Genomic DNA, 16,176 nt, shown 5'->3' with positions numbered 1-16,176 from the left:
ATATTGTCTACTGGACTTTGGTATGGTACAATAAAAATATTAATGTAGCTAAAAAACAATCACACTTCTGCAGAAAACAGTAATGAGTTACTTTACAGCTTTCTTAGGAATCATAAGGCTTATCTCAGGATGTTCACATTGGTTTTAATATGCATTTAATATACATGCATGGCTGCACTTTTCATCAGTGGGGAAGGACAAAGACTTTTGTCAAAGACAAAGCTTATTACAAAACATTCATTTTAATATATTTGTTCTGAAAACCCTGAACTTTGCCTTTGATTTTCTCTCAGAGAATCTTTTTTTTTTTTTTTACTGGAAAGATACAACAGTGTGTTTAGGGCATGTTTATGTGAGATAATTTTTCAAATATTAGTGACATCCTCATGATAATGTGCTCGTTTCTTGTTCTTCTTTATTTTCTCAGCTTTTTGTTCAAAATGTTGCTTTTTTTAATGAAACTTACCCAAATTCAAGTATTGATAAAAAAAAAATGCACGAGGCTAGAATTAAACGGGGTTGTTTTTGTTTAACAGTAGAGGCTGTGTTCTTTCTTTTTATATATTGCATGTTCAGATATTCATACAACAAAATACTCTGGGGGCTATGAAACTTTTGTGAAATTTTTTTTTTTTTTAATCATCATCATGCTAGAAACAAAAAAACTAAACAAAAAAAACTAACGTTGGAGGGGTTTAGGTACAAAGTAAGTATCTAAGGAAGAATTAGGTACAAAGTACAAAACACATACTTTAAGTTGCCAGATATAATATATAACTCCTGGTTTCTTGTTAAGACAATAACTGATAAGAAATGAACATGAACCCAGAAGTTAAATAACACGACTGGCAACTTATTAACCATTACTCCTAAACTCAGCCGCTTCCTCCTCACATTCGGATGGACAGTTTATAAAGAGCATCAGACTTCATGAGCTGCTTCACTTTTCTCAAAGACATCAACTTCTCTGCACAGGAATGATATCAGGTATGTTTTTCTTTATTTAAATTTAATTATAATTAATGCATTTCCAGTTTTTTAAATACTGACCAATGTTTACCGTTTTACTGTAACAGAATATCCTGAATAATGGGTGCCAAGGTTACAGTCGTCAATCAGACTCCTTATACCTGGCACTATGCCACCCAGGACAGAGGGGTGAGAACTTTTACATTCACTACACCAGATTATTTATGCAATTATATATTCTAAATTCTGTTTCTTAGTTATTTTTCCCCCTAGTTAACATGTCCTCTGATTAACCAGATAATAACTGAGAGCATGAAATAATATCTCACAACAACGTAATACTGTTTTTTGCATGTCATTTTATTTATTGCTTTTCTGATGGAAACTGATGTATAATTCTGCTCCCCAGTTTACTCGTGTCAGTCCTGGCAGCAGATCACACTATGAGGAGAAAAAGTTAATCCACCGCTACATCTACGTCAGATATAATCATCACACGTGGAACAGTTTTAAGTACGAGTTTAACACCCATAAAGGCGACACCTCCTTCATCTTAAGAGAAACCTTCAACCGTTCCCAGATTCAGATGCACTGCACCTCTGAGGGTGGCACTCATTACTGTCCCAACTATGGTAAGTTTCTGCAAGTATATCAGTTCTGCACTACACTATGCACACAAAAGTATGTGCACCCCCGACCATCACACCCATATGTGCTTGTTGAACGTCCAATTCCAGATTTACTTCTCCTTTGCTGTAATAATATAGCTCCACTCTTCTGGAAAGGCTTTCCAGTAGATTTTAAAGCATGGCTGTGGGGATTTGTGTTTATTCAACTACAAGAGCATTAGTGAGGTCAGGGATGGATGTTTGGTGAGGAGGCCTGGGGTGCAGTCAGTGTTCCTGTTCATCCCAATGGTGTTCAGTGGGGTTGAGGTCAAGGCTCGGTGAGGGACACTGAAATTGTAAAATTTATTACATGCTCAGTCTATAGGTGTGAAGTTTTTCCTTTACAAAGTGATCTCACCGAGTAGTGGCCTTGCAACATTTTTGTTGATCTGTGTGAATGAGGATCGTTTTGACAATGTTGTCGTCTGTATGTGGTAAACGCAAAGAAAAAACTTTTAGGTTTTTAGGACATTGTTGTTGTTTAAACTACCCTAAGATTACATTTATATGAATGCATTAGTAATAATTATGTGTGAATTAATCCTAACTGTCTGTTCAGTGTCTCTACTAATCGTGAAGCTGTAGGTTTTAGTTACTTCAAAAACAAAGAAATTTATATATTTCTGTTTTTTAAGCAACTTTATTGATAAATCACAGGACAGTGATGGCAGTATGTTTTTGCACTCCTGAATGTTACTGTGTGATCTGCATGCAGTCTGCATGTGTGCAAGCTTCTGTCTGTACTAGGGTTGCCAACTTCAGAAAAGGAAAATAAGGGACAATCGTGGTTCTTTATAAGGGACATTCAAAATATTTGTAATGTACATTTCAGTGTCTGCAGTTAAGTGTGTGCATAAAAGGTTCTCAGACATAAACACATTTGTTTTGCTTAACCCATCAATCCACAATACAATCCTAAAAATAATTTTAACGACATAGAAATAAATGTCAATTTTTACACACAAACCATCTAAAGCTTTTGTAGCATTTTACACTACCGTTCTAAAGTTTGGGATTAGTAATAATTTGTTTTAAACAGGACACTGCACAGACAGTTAGGATTGCCAGCAGCCATATCACCCTGTAGCCCAAGACTGGTTGCTCACTAAAGCTAAGCAGGGTTGAGCCTGGTTAGTACCTGGATGGGAGACCTCCTGAGAAAACCAGGTTGCTGCTGGAGGAGGTGTTATTGTGGTCTGTGTGGGTCCTAACGCCCCAGTATAGTGATGGGGACACTATACTGTCAAAAGAGCACCGTCGTTCGGATGAGACGTTAAAGGGATACTCCATTTTTTTGGGAAATAGGTTCATTTTACAACTCCCCCAGAGTTAAACAGTTGAGTTTTACCATTTTCGAATCCATTCAGCCGAACTCCGGGTCTGGCGGTACCACTTTTAGCATAGCTTAGCATAGATCATTGAATCGAACAAGACCATTAGCATCTCTCTCAAAAAAATGACCAAAGAGTTTCGATATTTTTCCTATTTAAAACTTGACTCTTCTGTAGTAACATCGTGTACTAAGACCAACGGAAAATGTAAAGTTGCTTGTAAAAAATGTAAAAAAAGTGGAGTATCCCTTTAAACCGAGGTCCTGACTCTCTGTGGTCATTAAAAATCCCAGGATGTCCTTCGAAAAAGAGTAGGGGTGTAACCCCGGCATCCTGGCCAAATTTGCCCCTTGGCCTCGGTCCATTATGGCCTCCTAATCATCCCCATATACTGATTGGCTTCATCACTGTCTCCTCTCCACCAGTAAGCTGGTGTGTGGTGGGCGTTCTGGCGCAATATGGCTGCCGTCGCATCATCCAGGTGGATGCTGCACATTGGTGGTGGTTGAGGAGATTCCCCCCTTCCATGTAAAGTGTTTTGAGTACCTAGAAAAGCGCTATATAAATGTAACAAATTATTATTATTATTATTATTAAAGAAATTAAATTTTATTCAGCAAGAATGCATTAAATGTGTCAAAAGTGACAGTGAAGACATTTTAATGTTACAAAAGCTTTCTATTTCAGATTAATGCTGTTTTTTTTATTACTTTCAATTCGTCAAAGAATCCTGAAAAAGATTTTAACAACTGTTTTCAACATGGATTTCCCATTACAGTATCACCCTGAATATCATCATGATTTGTTTGCAATATAATTTACAAATGCATACACAAAAAGATGTTCCTGCCGCATTTTACTCGCATACACCTAGTTTGCAGAACAAATTAAACCGACAAACTAAATGCTCTCGTGGTGTCTGCCGTTGTTAAGCAATCATGAGCCGCATTTTCCATGATGATGAAGAAGTTTCAGCAAAGGATAAATGGATTTTGAGCCCTTGCAGTCTGCATGTGATGTGCTTTTTACAATGTAGCAGCACATTAGATTAGAAAGGCGATTAACTTAACTGCAGAGGTGGGTAGAGAATCCAAAAAAGTACTCAAGTAAAAGAACAAGTACTTGTAGATGGAGAAATATTTACTCAAAGTAAAAGTAGATCACTGATTCTTGAGAGTCGGGACAAAACACGTTTTCAAACTTTTTTTAAAAATACACACTACATCAATTAGAGTTATATGTTTCTGCAGAGAAAGGTCTTAGCTATTTAACCATGTAAAGGAACAGGTTCTAAATAAAAACACATTTTTAACAAATAAACATGTTTCCCTTCAGAACTGGATTTGTGTCAACTCCGTCAGACACACTAAAAAGTATAAAAAATAGTTTTCAATATTGTAAAATAAATTCCTTAAATAAATAAAACATAAGAGGATGTAGATTAGATGGTCCCTTATTACAAAAACAACAAACTGAAGGAAGGATTTTTTTTCCCAAAAAATTAACAAAAACATACATCCAACGCTGTTGACGAAGATCTGACGGTGTTGACAAAAAATATGTGTGCATTGCTGATTATTGAACAGATGTGCTCTTTAAACACTACTACTAAAACTATTCCCTGTTATTAGAGTATTGAACTTACTGTAAAGCAAACTATAATAAACATATTGCACATACACCGTTTCCAACTATCAAAAAAAAACATTAAGGGAAACCAGGGGCCCTCCTCCCCCTCTGTTTTCATCTACCTCCCCTATACCACTTCCTGCTCTCCTTTTTCTCATCCACCTCTTCTCCTCTTCCTTTCCTCCTTTGTAAGTAGCCATTTACTTTAAAGTGGCGTGTGTGTGTGTGTGTGTGTGTGTGTGTGTGTGTGTGTGTGTGTGTGTGTGTGTGTGTGTGTGTGTGTGTTTGGGTGTGTTGGATTGCCCTGCACTGCCTACTTTATACTGGGCTTGATCTTAAATTGACATTCCTTGACAACAATACTGCAACACATAATCTGTAGCTTAGAATCAGGTTCAATTAGCTTACTTAAGATTTCATTTTTGTCTAACCTGCGCTTATGCCTTGAGCAGCAGGCGTCGGACATGCTCACGCTCTATGAAGTCCATCACATCACAAAAAATAAAAATTAAATAAAAAATGTTTGAATGTTTTACCTCAGATTTGTGAAATATTCACCTGTTTGTCATGATATGTTCTGACAATAAAGAGTAGTTTAAAACCACAATTAACGCTCTGTTTTCTACAACTTTCACTTGGGAGCAAAAATCTGCCTTTAAACTTGAAAGAAATAAAGATTTGACATTTATCGATATCGACTGATATAAAAAAAATTATCGTGATAAATTTTTCTGGCCATATCGCCCAGCCCTACACTGGCTTCTCATTTCTCTATCTCTGTCTCTACATATATAAATATATATATATTAAAGTGCTGGCAAAGTTACACGTTACACAATAATAAGCAGATCACTGCCTGCCCATTCTCTACAAGTCAGATGCGTATGGTTACATAATGTAATGGATGCTATGTATGTGCATTTATGTGTAAATAAAACCCTGAAATAACAGTTTAACCCTTCACTATATTCACAAATAATATTATATTTGCACATTAAGAGGTTAGTGGTGGATTTGTCAACTCCGTCAGCTTACAGGTCAACTCCGTCAGACATAGAACCTGACGGAGTTGACGTCTGACGGAGTTGACGTAAGGGCATGTATTTTCCCGCCAAAACATGTATTGTACACTGCAGCTAGGTAGTTTTTCCTCAGTTGCTAGCTGTCCCAATAACCTCACTAAAATGCTTAAATTCAATCCACTATGGTTTAAAAAAAGTATCTTAACCCTCTGAGGTCTGCAAACGCGCCGGCGCGTTTTGCTCGATTTTTTCACATAGCAGCAAAATAGACTTAAAATACTCCGTCATTTATGGTCATACAGACTTAAGAAATATAAAAAAGTAGACATTTAACAGTTTATTTTTCATGTGTCCACTTACAAGCGAAAAAAAACACATTGTGTTTTTGTAAAATAAAGAAAATAAACAGGGTGTGCTTTCTGCCTGTCCGTCTCATGAACTTTTTTTTTTTTGGAGCACGTCTCTAAACTTAAACAAAACTCAGCGAATACTATTCACCCAGGCATGAGCAATATATCTTTATAATCATTCAAGTGTGTACTTTTAAATGATCTAATTCAAAACTAAATCAAATATTCTCAGTTTATGTAATCTGTATGAAAAGAGAGAGATGTCAGTCGTTCTCATCTCAGATCATTAAGTTTTAATGTGATCCCGCCCACGGAGAGCGCACGCTATTCAAACGGGGATTCATACATTTTGGGGCATCTCGCCCGGGGGGCGGGGTTACGTCCTGCGTCACATCTCTCATGCGGGTTCTCGTCGACCAGGGTCAGCGCGCACCATAGCGCACACAGGCAGGCACAGAACTAGCTAGCGAACCTAGGTCTTAAATCTAATAAGTTATGTTTTTTACAACACGTTTTGATGGAAAAGTGATGTTTAATTTCCATAGTCTTTGTTTAGTGAACGAAAGCGAAATCAGGAATTGCGGTCTTTCAGTTTGTTTATCGTTACCTAGCTACCAAGGGTTTACGTTGTACAAGATGTGCTGTAGCCTTAATTACAATGGCCAAGTCGCGTTTCATATTAACAGATGAATAGGCTTCGCTCAGTTTATTAAATACATCCAACCTGAAATGTCTCTTACAAACTATGAAGGGACAATGAATCAATACACTGACATGGCAATGCTAGACAGGTAGCCTACTTTGTTTGCACAGTCCTACCGTGATTTTGTCACTCTTTTCTCCACTCCTAGACCTACGTCTGGTGACAGCGGGGAAACTTTTACCTTGATAAAGTTAGGCCTACTTATTGTATTGCAGAAAAGAAAAGTAAACTTCCAATAAACTCCAGTTAACCAGTTCATGTTTCTTCTTTAGGTGATTCAAGCAGTAACGACTAATTAGACTCAATACTGCTATTACAGGTGGAATTATGAAATAGAAACAGGCCTTAATGCAAGATTTTAATCATGTCAATACACAATAAATAGAACATTTAATTAATAAATTAATCAGTAAGTCAGGACAGCCCATTCATGCAGGTATTGAAATAGTTAAATCAAATACAAATACACAGTAAAATAAAAAGGTTGTTAACCTTAAATTAAACCAAGTCAATTAAAAAATATATTTCATGGTGTGCATGGTGTGTTAATTGTTTGTGTATGGTGTGCATGTGTTTTTTTTTGTAATGCAATGTTTTCAACATAGGGAAATATACAGCATTTGTCAGATCCTCCTCCGACTTTACAATTACGGAAATGTATCCCCCATCTCTCTTGACAACTTCGGAATGTGGAGGCATCCAAGGCAGATCTATAAAACATTAATATTTCGTTGACACAAACCAGGGGTGCAAACCAGATGAGGCTTCTGTAAGACTACAGGTGAAGCAGAAGTTTTACAAAAGTCTTACAATAACTATTTTCACCAAAAGAGGACAGGTTTGCACCACGTAATTTGAAGTTGGCCAAGATTACCTAACGTTAGCATTTTAAACCAAGTTAGCTAGCAGTAAATTATACTGTAATAATTACGTTTAGAAAAGTCTTACAATAACTATTTTCACCAAAAGAGGACAGGTTTGCACCACGTAATTTGAAGTTGGTCAAGATTACTCTAGCTAATCTATCTAACTCTATCTAACAGTCGAAATCTTAACTAAACAGGAAAACAATCTAACATGATTAAAAACGTACCCTCCATCGTGCAAAAAGATGTACACAGGGTAACGTTAACTTCCCACTCAACAGACGAGTCCAGAGACGGTTGGAAAAACTATAGAATCTTTGAGATGTGACGCAGGACGTAACCCCGCCCCCCGGGCGAGATGCCCCAAAATTTATGAATCCCATTCAAACGCAAATGAGGCAATCCATGCAAACTGTGAACGCCCCCATATCAGCTCGAGAAAACACATCAAATTTAAAGGGGACATATCATGCTAAATCCACTTTTTTAGCCCTTAAATGCATTTTGTTGTATATTTTTAGTGTTTAGAAGTATAGAAAATTTCTCTTCAGGTGTTTCGTTGATATCTTTATATTCTGTTTGGCCTTATTTTTCAACCAGTTCCGATTTTTCTATTATCTATGACGTTTTGTGAACTATTATGTCACAGTATTTGCAGCGGAATTGCCAAATAAGGACATCGACTATCGGCTCAACACTTCGAGCAATCCGCCATATTTATTTCTCGCTGTGATTTTGTAGTCTAAGCTCAAGGATGCAGAAGTTACGAGAGGGTAAGTCAAAATGTTCGGTTGTTGGCTGTAGTAACCCACACACTTCATTACACCGTCTCCCAGCATCAGAACCTCTTCGAAGTGCCTGGTTGAGTTTTGTTTTTAACAGAAATGTACCCATAGTCATTTCTGTGTGCGCGAACGCGAAGCACTTCAAGGATAACTACTTCAGCAACAACAGGGTTTTTCCTGCATTGAACTTGTTTTAGCACCCGCCAAAGTCTTATTTGATCGTTGAGAGTAATGTAGATGAACTGCCGCGCTTGTGACAGGGCATATGTTTAACTGAAAGAACGAGCAGTGAGAGACACGCGCGCGCGCTCTCTCTCTCTCTTCCGAGCCAGGCGAGTGTAAACAAACCTTCACCGTCTCCAAACTAAGCGCTGTCTTGCTCTCTCTCCCTCGCACATATTAATCAAAATAAATCGACACAGTGGTAAAAGGTCGGAAGACCAAAGTTTCATGTGCAGCATTCGGAGATATTTTTTTCCTGAATTACCGTGTGAATTGTGCAAAATAAGTTGCCTTATCTTTTCTGAAAAGCGTTCCGGGCATTAAGCTGACATAAAACAACACTTTAATAAAACGAAAAAAACTATCCAATGATGAAATGTTTTCTGTGTTGACAGAAATCTTGGATGTCCAAAAGTTTCTGTGCTGCTAGATAATCGTATCTCTGCTATCAAACTACAAAAATGGCCGAACAGGTGGTTGAACCGGTTGAACCGAGTGTCACCTCTACAGACTGGAGAGCGGGCGGGGTATGACGTGTCTCATTTGCATTTAAAGAGACCGCACCAAAACGAGTTGCTCTCAGACAGACATCAGAAAAGGGGTAAAAAAGGGGCCTGTGGAGCTATAATAATGAGGAATTCAGACCGAAGCATTGCAGTTCCGCTTTATATAGACCACAAATGTATGATTTATATGTAAAAAGGAACGATTTAAAAGCATGATATGTCTCCTTTAATCAGATCATTACTTTTTTACACTGTCTCGCGGCGCTGTGAGGAATAATACTATCGTAATCTATCGCGTTTCTGTGCGTTTATGAATGATCCGCTTTTAGCAAACTATATTGCTATACTGAGATGAGTAAAAATCGACTTAAATATGTTGAAATAAAATGTATTTAAGCAATGTATTAAACTGCAAATTAACATTTATGTGCTGTGGCAATGTGACCTATGGCGCATGCTCTGCTGCGACAACACGTTTGTCATGTCAGCTCACGTTACTTCTCTGGCTTTGTCTAGTTTTTCGTCATTTATTTGAGTTATTTGTTATTAAGTCTTTGTCAAGTGTGTATGGTTAAGTCAAGCAACGACATAATGCTGAAAGTGCTGTGGATTACCCTTGTGATCTTGTGGATTATCAAGAATGGCACCGCGCTCACGCCATTACAGCCAGATGCTACCAGAGGCGTACTACTCACCTACAGCCGGGATGAGCTTCTGCGACTCCGGTCATCTATTCTATGCAACGAAAAACCGGCTGACATCCCTCCAGAGATCCGACCGAGGAAAAGGGGCAGCCGTGGCGGTGTCCGTGCCCGGTTAAGAAGGCGTCCTTTTAGACCTCCATTACCTTCTATCATTTTGGCCAATGTACGTTCCCTCCGGAAAAAGATGGATCAACTTCATGCCAAGTGTCAGGGGGAGAGACTTTTCAGGGATGCGTGTATCATCGCATTAACTGAATCCTGGCTCGATGAATCCATCTCGGATTCTGAGATCAACTTGGACAACTTCTTGACCGTCCGGGCTGACAGGACCCGTCAGTCAGGTAAGGAGAGGGGTGGAGGACTATGTGTCTTTATAAACAAGCGCTGGTGCACCAACATAAAAAAACACAGCATTATATGTACACCGGACGTAGAGATATTAACATTATCGCTACGCCCCTTCTATCTTCCAAGAGAATTCCCCACGGTGGTTTTTGGGTGTGTTTACTGTCCACCTGATGCGAACATACAAGCAGCAGCAGAGCTAATAGCGGAGAATGCTAACTCAATGTTAAGTAAATACCCCCGAGCCCCGGTGTTTTATATGGGCGATTACAATAACTGCAGTCTTGACAGCGTACTGCCTTCCTTCCATCAGTATGTGCATTGTCCCACAAGGAAGGGAAATGTCTTGGATCTGTGTTACGGGAATGTTTTTGATGCATTTACTGTTCGGGCTCATCCTCCTCTGGGCTCCTCGGACCATAATGTTTTGGTCTTTCTTCCTGGTTACAGACAGGAACTGAAGCGCATCAAACCACAAGTCCATAGCGCTCCACAGTGGTCGGCGGATGCAACTGCATGTCTGCAAGGTTCCCTTGCATGCACTGACTGGACCGTTTTTAACGGTACTTTGGATGAGAGACTGTCCGTTATAACAGACTACATAAAGTTTTGCATAAGTAACTGTATATCAACAAAAACATACAAAACTTTCCCTAACTCCAGGCCTTGGATTACTCCACAGATTAAACAAAAACTGGCTGAGAAACATAAAATATTTCAATGCAAGGATTGGCTTTCACTCCAAATACTGGACAGACAGATTAAAAATGACATTATTAAAGAAAAACTTAAATACAAAGAGAAAATAGAACATGAGTTTTCTACGATGAACACAAAACAAGCCTTCAAGAAAATAAAAATATTGACGGGACAGAATGTGAAACAAGATCATAGCACTATTTCTAACCCCACAACATTTGCAAATAGCCTTAATACCTTCTACTCCAGATTTGACATCACTGATTATTCAGCTGTCTGCAATGAGCTACTTAACGCTCTCCCTTTAGATCTACCGACAACTCCTCCGTTTACAGAGGTGGATGTTCGACAGGAGCTGAGTAGGTGTAAAATCGGCAAGGCCATGGGGCCGGACGGCATCCCTGCTAGGGTGCTCAAGCTTTGTGCAATGGAACTCTCCCCAGTTCTGTATTCCATAATGCATGAGTCATACAGTACAGCACGGTGGCCCACCCTATGGAAAAAGTCCACCATCATTCCTCTACCAAAGAAACCCCGTCCATCAGAGCTCAACCATTACAGACCTGTTGCTCTCACACCCATAGCAAGCAAATGTTATGAAAAACTGATTCTGCGCACCATCTTGTCAACTGTCAATCCACAGCTGGACAAACATCAGTTTGCCTATAAAGCCAGGCGAGGGACGGAGGATGCTGTTGTATGTCTCCTTCATTCCCTCCTTCAACACCTGGAAGTATCTGGTAACTCTGCTGCAGTTCTTTTTGTAGACTTAAGCTCAGCTTTTAATACAATTCAACGTCATCAGATGATTAAAAAACTACGTAAACTCAGCGTTGCACCTCATTACATCCATCTGATTCATAGTTTCTTGAGCAACAGGCCACAGGCTGTGAGGATAGGGTCTGTCACATCGGGCACCACCATAACCAACACTGGAGCTCCTCAAGGCTGTGTCCTTTCTCCCTTTCTTTACACACTCTACACTAATGACTGTATTAGTCCTTCATCCATCACAACATACTACAAATACTCAGATGATACTGCAATCCTGGCTCTCCTCAACAATCACACTAGCATTGCTGCGTACCATGACACGATATCACAATTTACACACTGGTGCACAGACAATTTTCTCCATCTCAATGTTGAGAAAACAAAAGAACTGGTCTTTAATGCACCCAGTCTCAGTTGGATCTCCATTCATGGCAACATAATAGAACAGGTTGAGAAATTCAAATATCTTGGACTCACCCTGGATAACAAGCTCACTTTTGACTATCACATAAAGGACATCCATAAACGCTCCCAACAGCGTCTGCATATTCTACGAAAACTAAGTTCCCTTTACATTGCCCCTCATCTTCTGTTACTACTGTACACAAGTATTATCCAGCCCATTCTGTTATACTGTTCTACCAGTTTTTACACCATGCTGTCAGTCTCCAACAAAAACAAACTGAATAAAATCACACACATAGCTTCAAAAATAATACACTCCCCTACACCTAACATCTCGGAACTCAATGACAGAGCAATAGCCCGCCTTGCCCGGACAATAATAACAGACCCAGAGCACCCCCTCAACGTCCACTTCACTCTCTTGCCCTCCGGGCGAAGATACAGGACCCTAACATGGAGAAGGGCTCGTTTCAAAAAGAGCTTTGTACCATCTGCAATTTCAATCCTTAATAGGCCACAAAGTTGAACTTTCACCTTTTTGTGTTCTTGTTGTTGCTGTTACATGTGTTTTGTTGTTGCTGTTATATGCCAGTTGCGTGTGCTGTATGATAATCTGTGAGAACAAATTTCCCGTTAAGGGACAATAAATTATCTATCTATCTATCTATCTATCTATCTTTATATTCCCTATAATAAACACAATAGACCTATGTTACAGACATATGAAAGACAACATTTCGTTGACTAGATTTGGATAGATTATAAAGCTTTTACTGTAAAATAGACTGTTAAGAACTCAGGTCAGGACAGGTATAAGAACCTGATTTGGCTTTCCTGACTGCAGAAGTATTCTACTGTACTAAAGTAGGCCATGCACCCTGATAATGGGTATTAAAGCAATTTATCTGTAAAAAATTATGAGGCAGTTTGTTAAAGCACTTTTATAACATTTAAGTAAACATATAAACATAAAAATACTAAGTAGCTGATTATGTTTTTGTTTTGTTTAGAACCACACACAGTTTATTTCTGCAAGTAATCTGGATTGTTACTGAGAAGACACTTCATAACAGCTAGAATTAATTTTACGGCTGCTTTTGTGACAGTTTATATGCTTGTTTAGCCATGTGACAGACTTGATTGGCTTACTGAAAGTATTAAAAGGCTAGGAGAAGACTAATTGTACTGCACACTGCTCAAGGACCTATACCATGAAGGTAGCTGAACAAACTCAGGGTTAAAGGATTAGTTTTGAGCTGATATAACCAAACCAAAGCAATCAGGCTGTTGATGACATGAAGCAGCTCATGAACTTTCTCTGTCAACTTTGATCTTGAAGCTGAACCAAACCCCTGCAACAACTCAGTGTTATTGGCACCAGATCAAGAGAAATTATAATTCAAAGTTATAAGTTACAGACTTTTTTTTATTAATTTTGGGAAAAGTCACCTGCATGTTCTATGTTACACTACTGTATACAGTGACCCTGCTAAGGCCATAGTTCACTGTCTAAGTGCTATTTTTTTAGATATTCTTAAGAACATGTCCAGACAGAGCTGATACAATATAGAACAAATCAAGCTGTTTACTGTTTAACTTAATGTATATGACATAGCAGTTGTGTATTTTGCTGAATATCCATCGTGTATATCTGTAATATTTAATGTTATTATATTTACTCTGCATTTTCTGTTTCTATAGAAAACCACACACTAAATACACCCACAACTAAGGACAACTATTCAATCCTTGTTAACTGAGTTGTTGTGGTGACAAATAAACGGGTTACTCTCAAATTTCCAACATCTTTTCACCAAGTCTCTTACCGGACACCCTGTGGCAGATTTCAAACCTAACCAGCGGTTTACTGAAATGAGACTATGTACTAACATTGAAATAATGAAATAATTTGATACAATGCACTTATTGTGTACATACATGTTTTTAAATTGTACTTTTTATAAAAAAAATTCAAGTTGAAGGTCAAGTTTTTATCAACTTCGTCTGCTGTCTAAAGTCAAACCTTTCCTTAATCATAAAACTCTCGCGATGGCTGTTCATGCTTTTATCACCTCATGTTTAGACTACTGCAGGTCACTTTACTGCTGGATTTCAAAGTCTTAAATTGCTCATTTTTAAATTTTGGGTGAGATTTAAGATAGGACGTTTCTGTAATTTGGGCCCTGTGAAGCATCTTGGTGGCACCCTGCTCGCCATAGCGATAAATTTAATTAAATAAATAAAAAAAGTTCAATTGCATTGATCAAGAACCACATCTGTACACTGTTCCCCAACCAAATGTTAGCTTTTAATGTTAGAAAACTTGAGGTGTGGTGAATGGTGTTACAGCTAAAATGCTACTAATGTGCAAAAGGGGGCAATCTTATCTTGTTAAAAATACAATTTGGGCTACACAAGAAAACGGTGAAAATGGAAACAAAGAAATAGGAGAATATTCTTATACCTGTCCTGACCTGAGCACAAGCTCTCATTCTAATCCTGAAAGTCTTAAATACTTTATATATTGTAGCGATCGGAGAAAACGACAGACTCGCTTTATAGTCCCAAGGCTCTTTTATTAACGTGAGCACCTGTGTGGCCGATGCTCTTGCCTCACATCACCCAGAACCGCGAACACCAATCTTCCGGAACTTCCTCGTGAACAACCCCGCCCTGCATAACTGCGCAGGCTCGTTCATCAGAAGAACAGCCCTCGCCTTAAAGTCCCACAAAACCAGAACACATAACACATGAAAGAAAAATACATGCATCAAGATTGCACCTGATATTGAACATAAATAGTCTTTAGACTTGCTACACTGCTCCCCCTTCACAAAGTTCCTCGACCTCGAGGGAACAAACAAAGTCCCTAAACCGTCTTGGCGGCCTTCTGACACGCTGAGGCCGCAGTTGCCCTTTCTGTGTAACTGAAACCGGGCTATATGATTGCGAGGTTTGCAGCTCAAGAGCTGGTGTGGCTGTATGTGGGTCTGCCAGAGGACTGGAAGTGCTCGCCTGGGGTCCTGGTCCACCCTCTGGGGTAGGCACAACTGTAGAGGTGGCCGGTGTTTGGGCTGTAGCGGCACCTCCTCTATAAGGTGCCAATCTGTCTCGGTGCACAGCCACCTTCCTACCCCTCGGAGGCAACTGAACTCGGTAAACCACTTCTCCGATTCTCTCCAGAACACTGCATGGTCCAACCCACTTGGAATCCAGTTTAGGGCACCTGCCCTTCTTTCTCTGAGGGCTGTATACCCACACCAGCTCTCCTGCTGTGAAATGCCGCCCTTTTGATTTCAGGTCATAATTTCGCTTCTGCCGGGTCCCCGCTTTTAACAACTGCTTTCTTGCAAAATTATGAGCGGCTTCCAATGAGTCCTGAAGCTTCCTAGCATACTCAGGGCCCGGGGGCACAGCAGGCGCATCAGGTGGCCTCCCAAAAGCCATTTCCCCGGGTGTTCTGATCTCCCGCCCCAACATCAAAAGGGCGGGTGTGCAAGAGGTTGAGTCCTGCACAGCGGATCGGCACGCCATTAGGATAAATGGCAAGTGCGTATCCCAATCTCGCTGATGCTTGGCAGACACAATGGCCAGCTGTTCCGCCAGTGTCCTGTTAAACCTCTCAACGAGGCCATCACTTTGGGGATGCAAAGGGGTGGTTCTTGTTTTGTGAATCCCTAATTTCTCACACATCAGCGAGAAGACACGTGACTCAAAATTTCGGCCTTGATCGCTGTGTATGGATTCAGCAACCCCGAACCGACTGAACATGCCATCCACCAACGCGTTCACCACTGTCTCGGCTTCTTGGTCAGGTAGTGCGTAAGCTTCTGGCCATTTAGTGAAATAATCCATAGCCGTCAGCACAAACCTGTTACCCCTCTCTGAACATGGAAAAGGACCCATTACATCCACCCCCACTCTCTCCATTGGGCCTCCTACGGGGAACTGTTGTAAGGGAGCGAGGGACTGGCCAGACGGGCCCTTGCGGGCAGTGCAACCATCACACCGCCGACAAAAATCCTCCACATCTCTCCTCACAAGCCCCCAGTAAAAACTCTTTCTGACACGTTTGAGTGTTTTTGAAACCCCAAAGTGTCCAGACCCCACCATCCCGTGGGCAGCCCTTATAACCCCCTCCCGCAGCGACATGGGTACCACCACCTGCCACCTCCCCTCCCCCGTAGCAGGGTCTTTC

The 16,176-nt window shown here is 39.9% G+C and overlaps 1 protein-coding gene across 1 annotated transcript in view; it reads left to right on the top strand.

Moving 5' to 3' along the window:
• Positions 1–892: 892 nt before the first annotated feature.
• Positions 893–16,176, top strand: part of LOC311289174 (uncharacterized protein) — a 39,599-nt gene continuing 24,315 nt past the window's right edge. The window contains exons 1-3 of the mRNA XM_084406975.1: positions 893–987; positions 1,077–1,158; positions 1,379–1,601. Of these exons, the coding sequence (XP_084263101.1) occupies positions 1,090–1,158; positions 1,379–1,601 (292 nt within the window). The 5' untranslated portion in view covers positions 893–987; positions 1,077–1,089. The remainder of the gene's footprint in view (positions 988–1,076; positions 1,159–1,378; positions 1,602–16,176) is intronic.

This window comes from Rutilus rutilus (assembly GCF_951802725.1).
Source record: "Rutilus rutilus genome assembly, chromosome: 4".
In the NCBI taxonomy this organism is placed as follows: domain Eukaryota; kingdom Metazoa; phylum Chordata; class Actinopteri; order Cypriniformes; family Leuciscidae; genus Rutilus; species Rutilus rutilus.
Note: the sequence above shows the minus strand (reverse complement) of the source record. Positions and strands in the feature narration are given on the sequence as shown.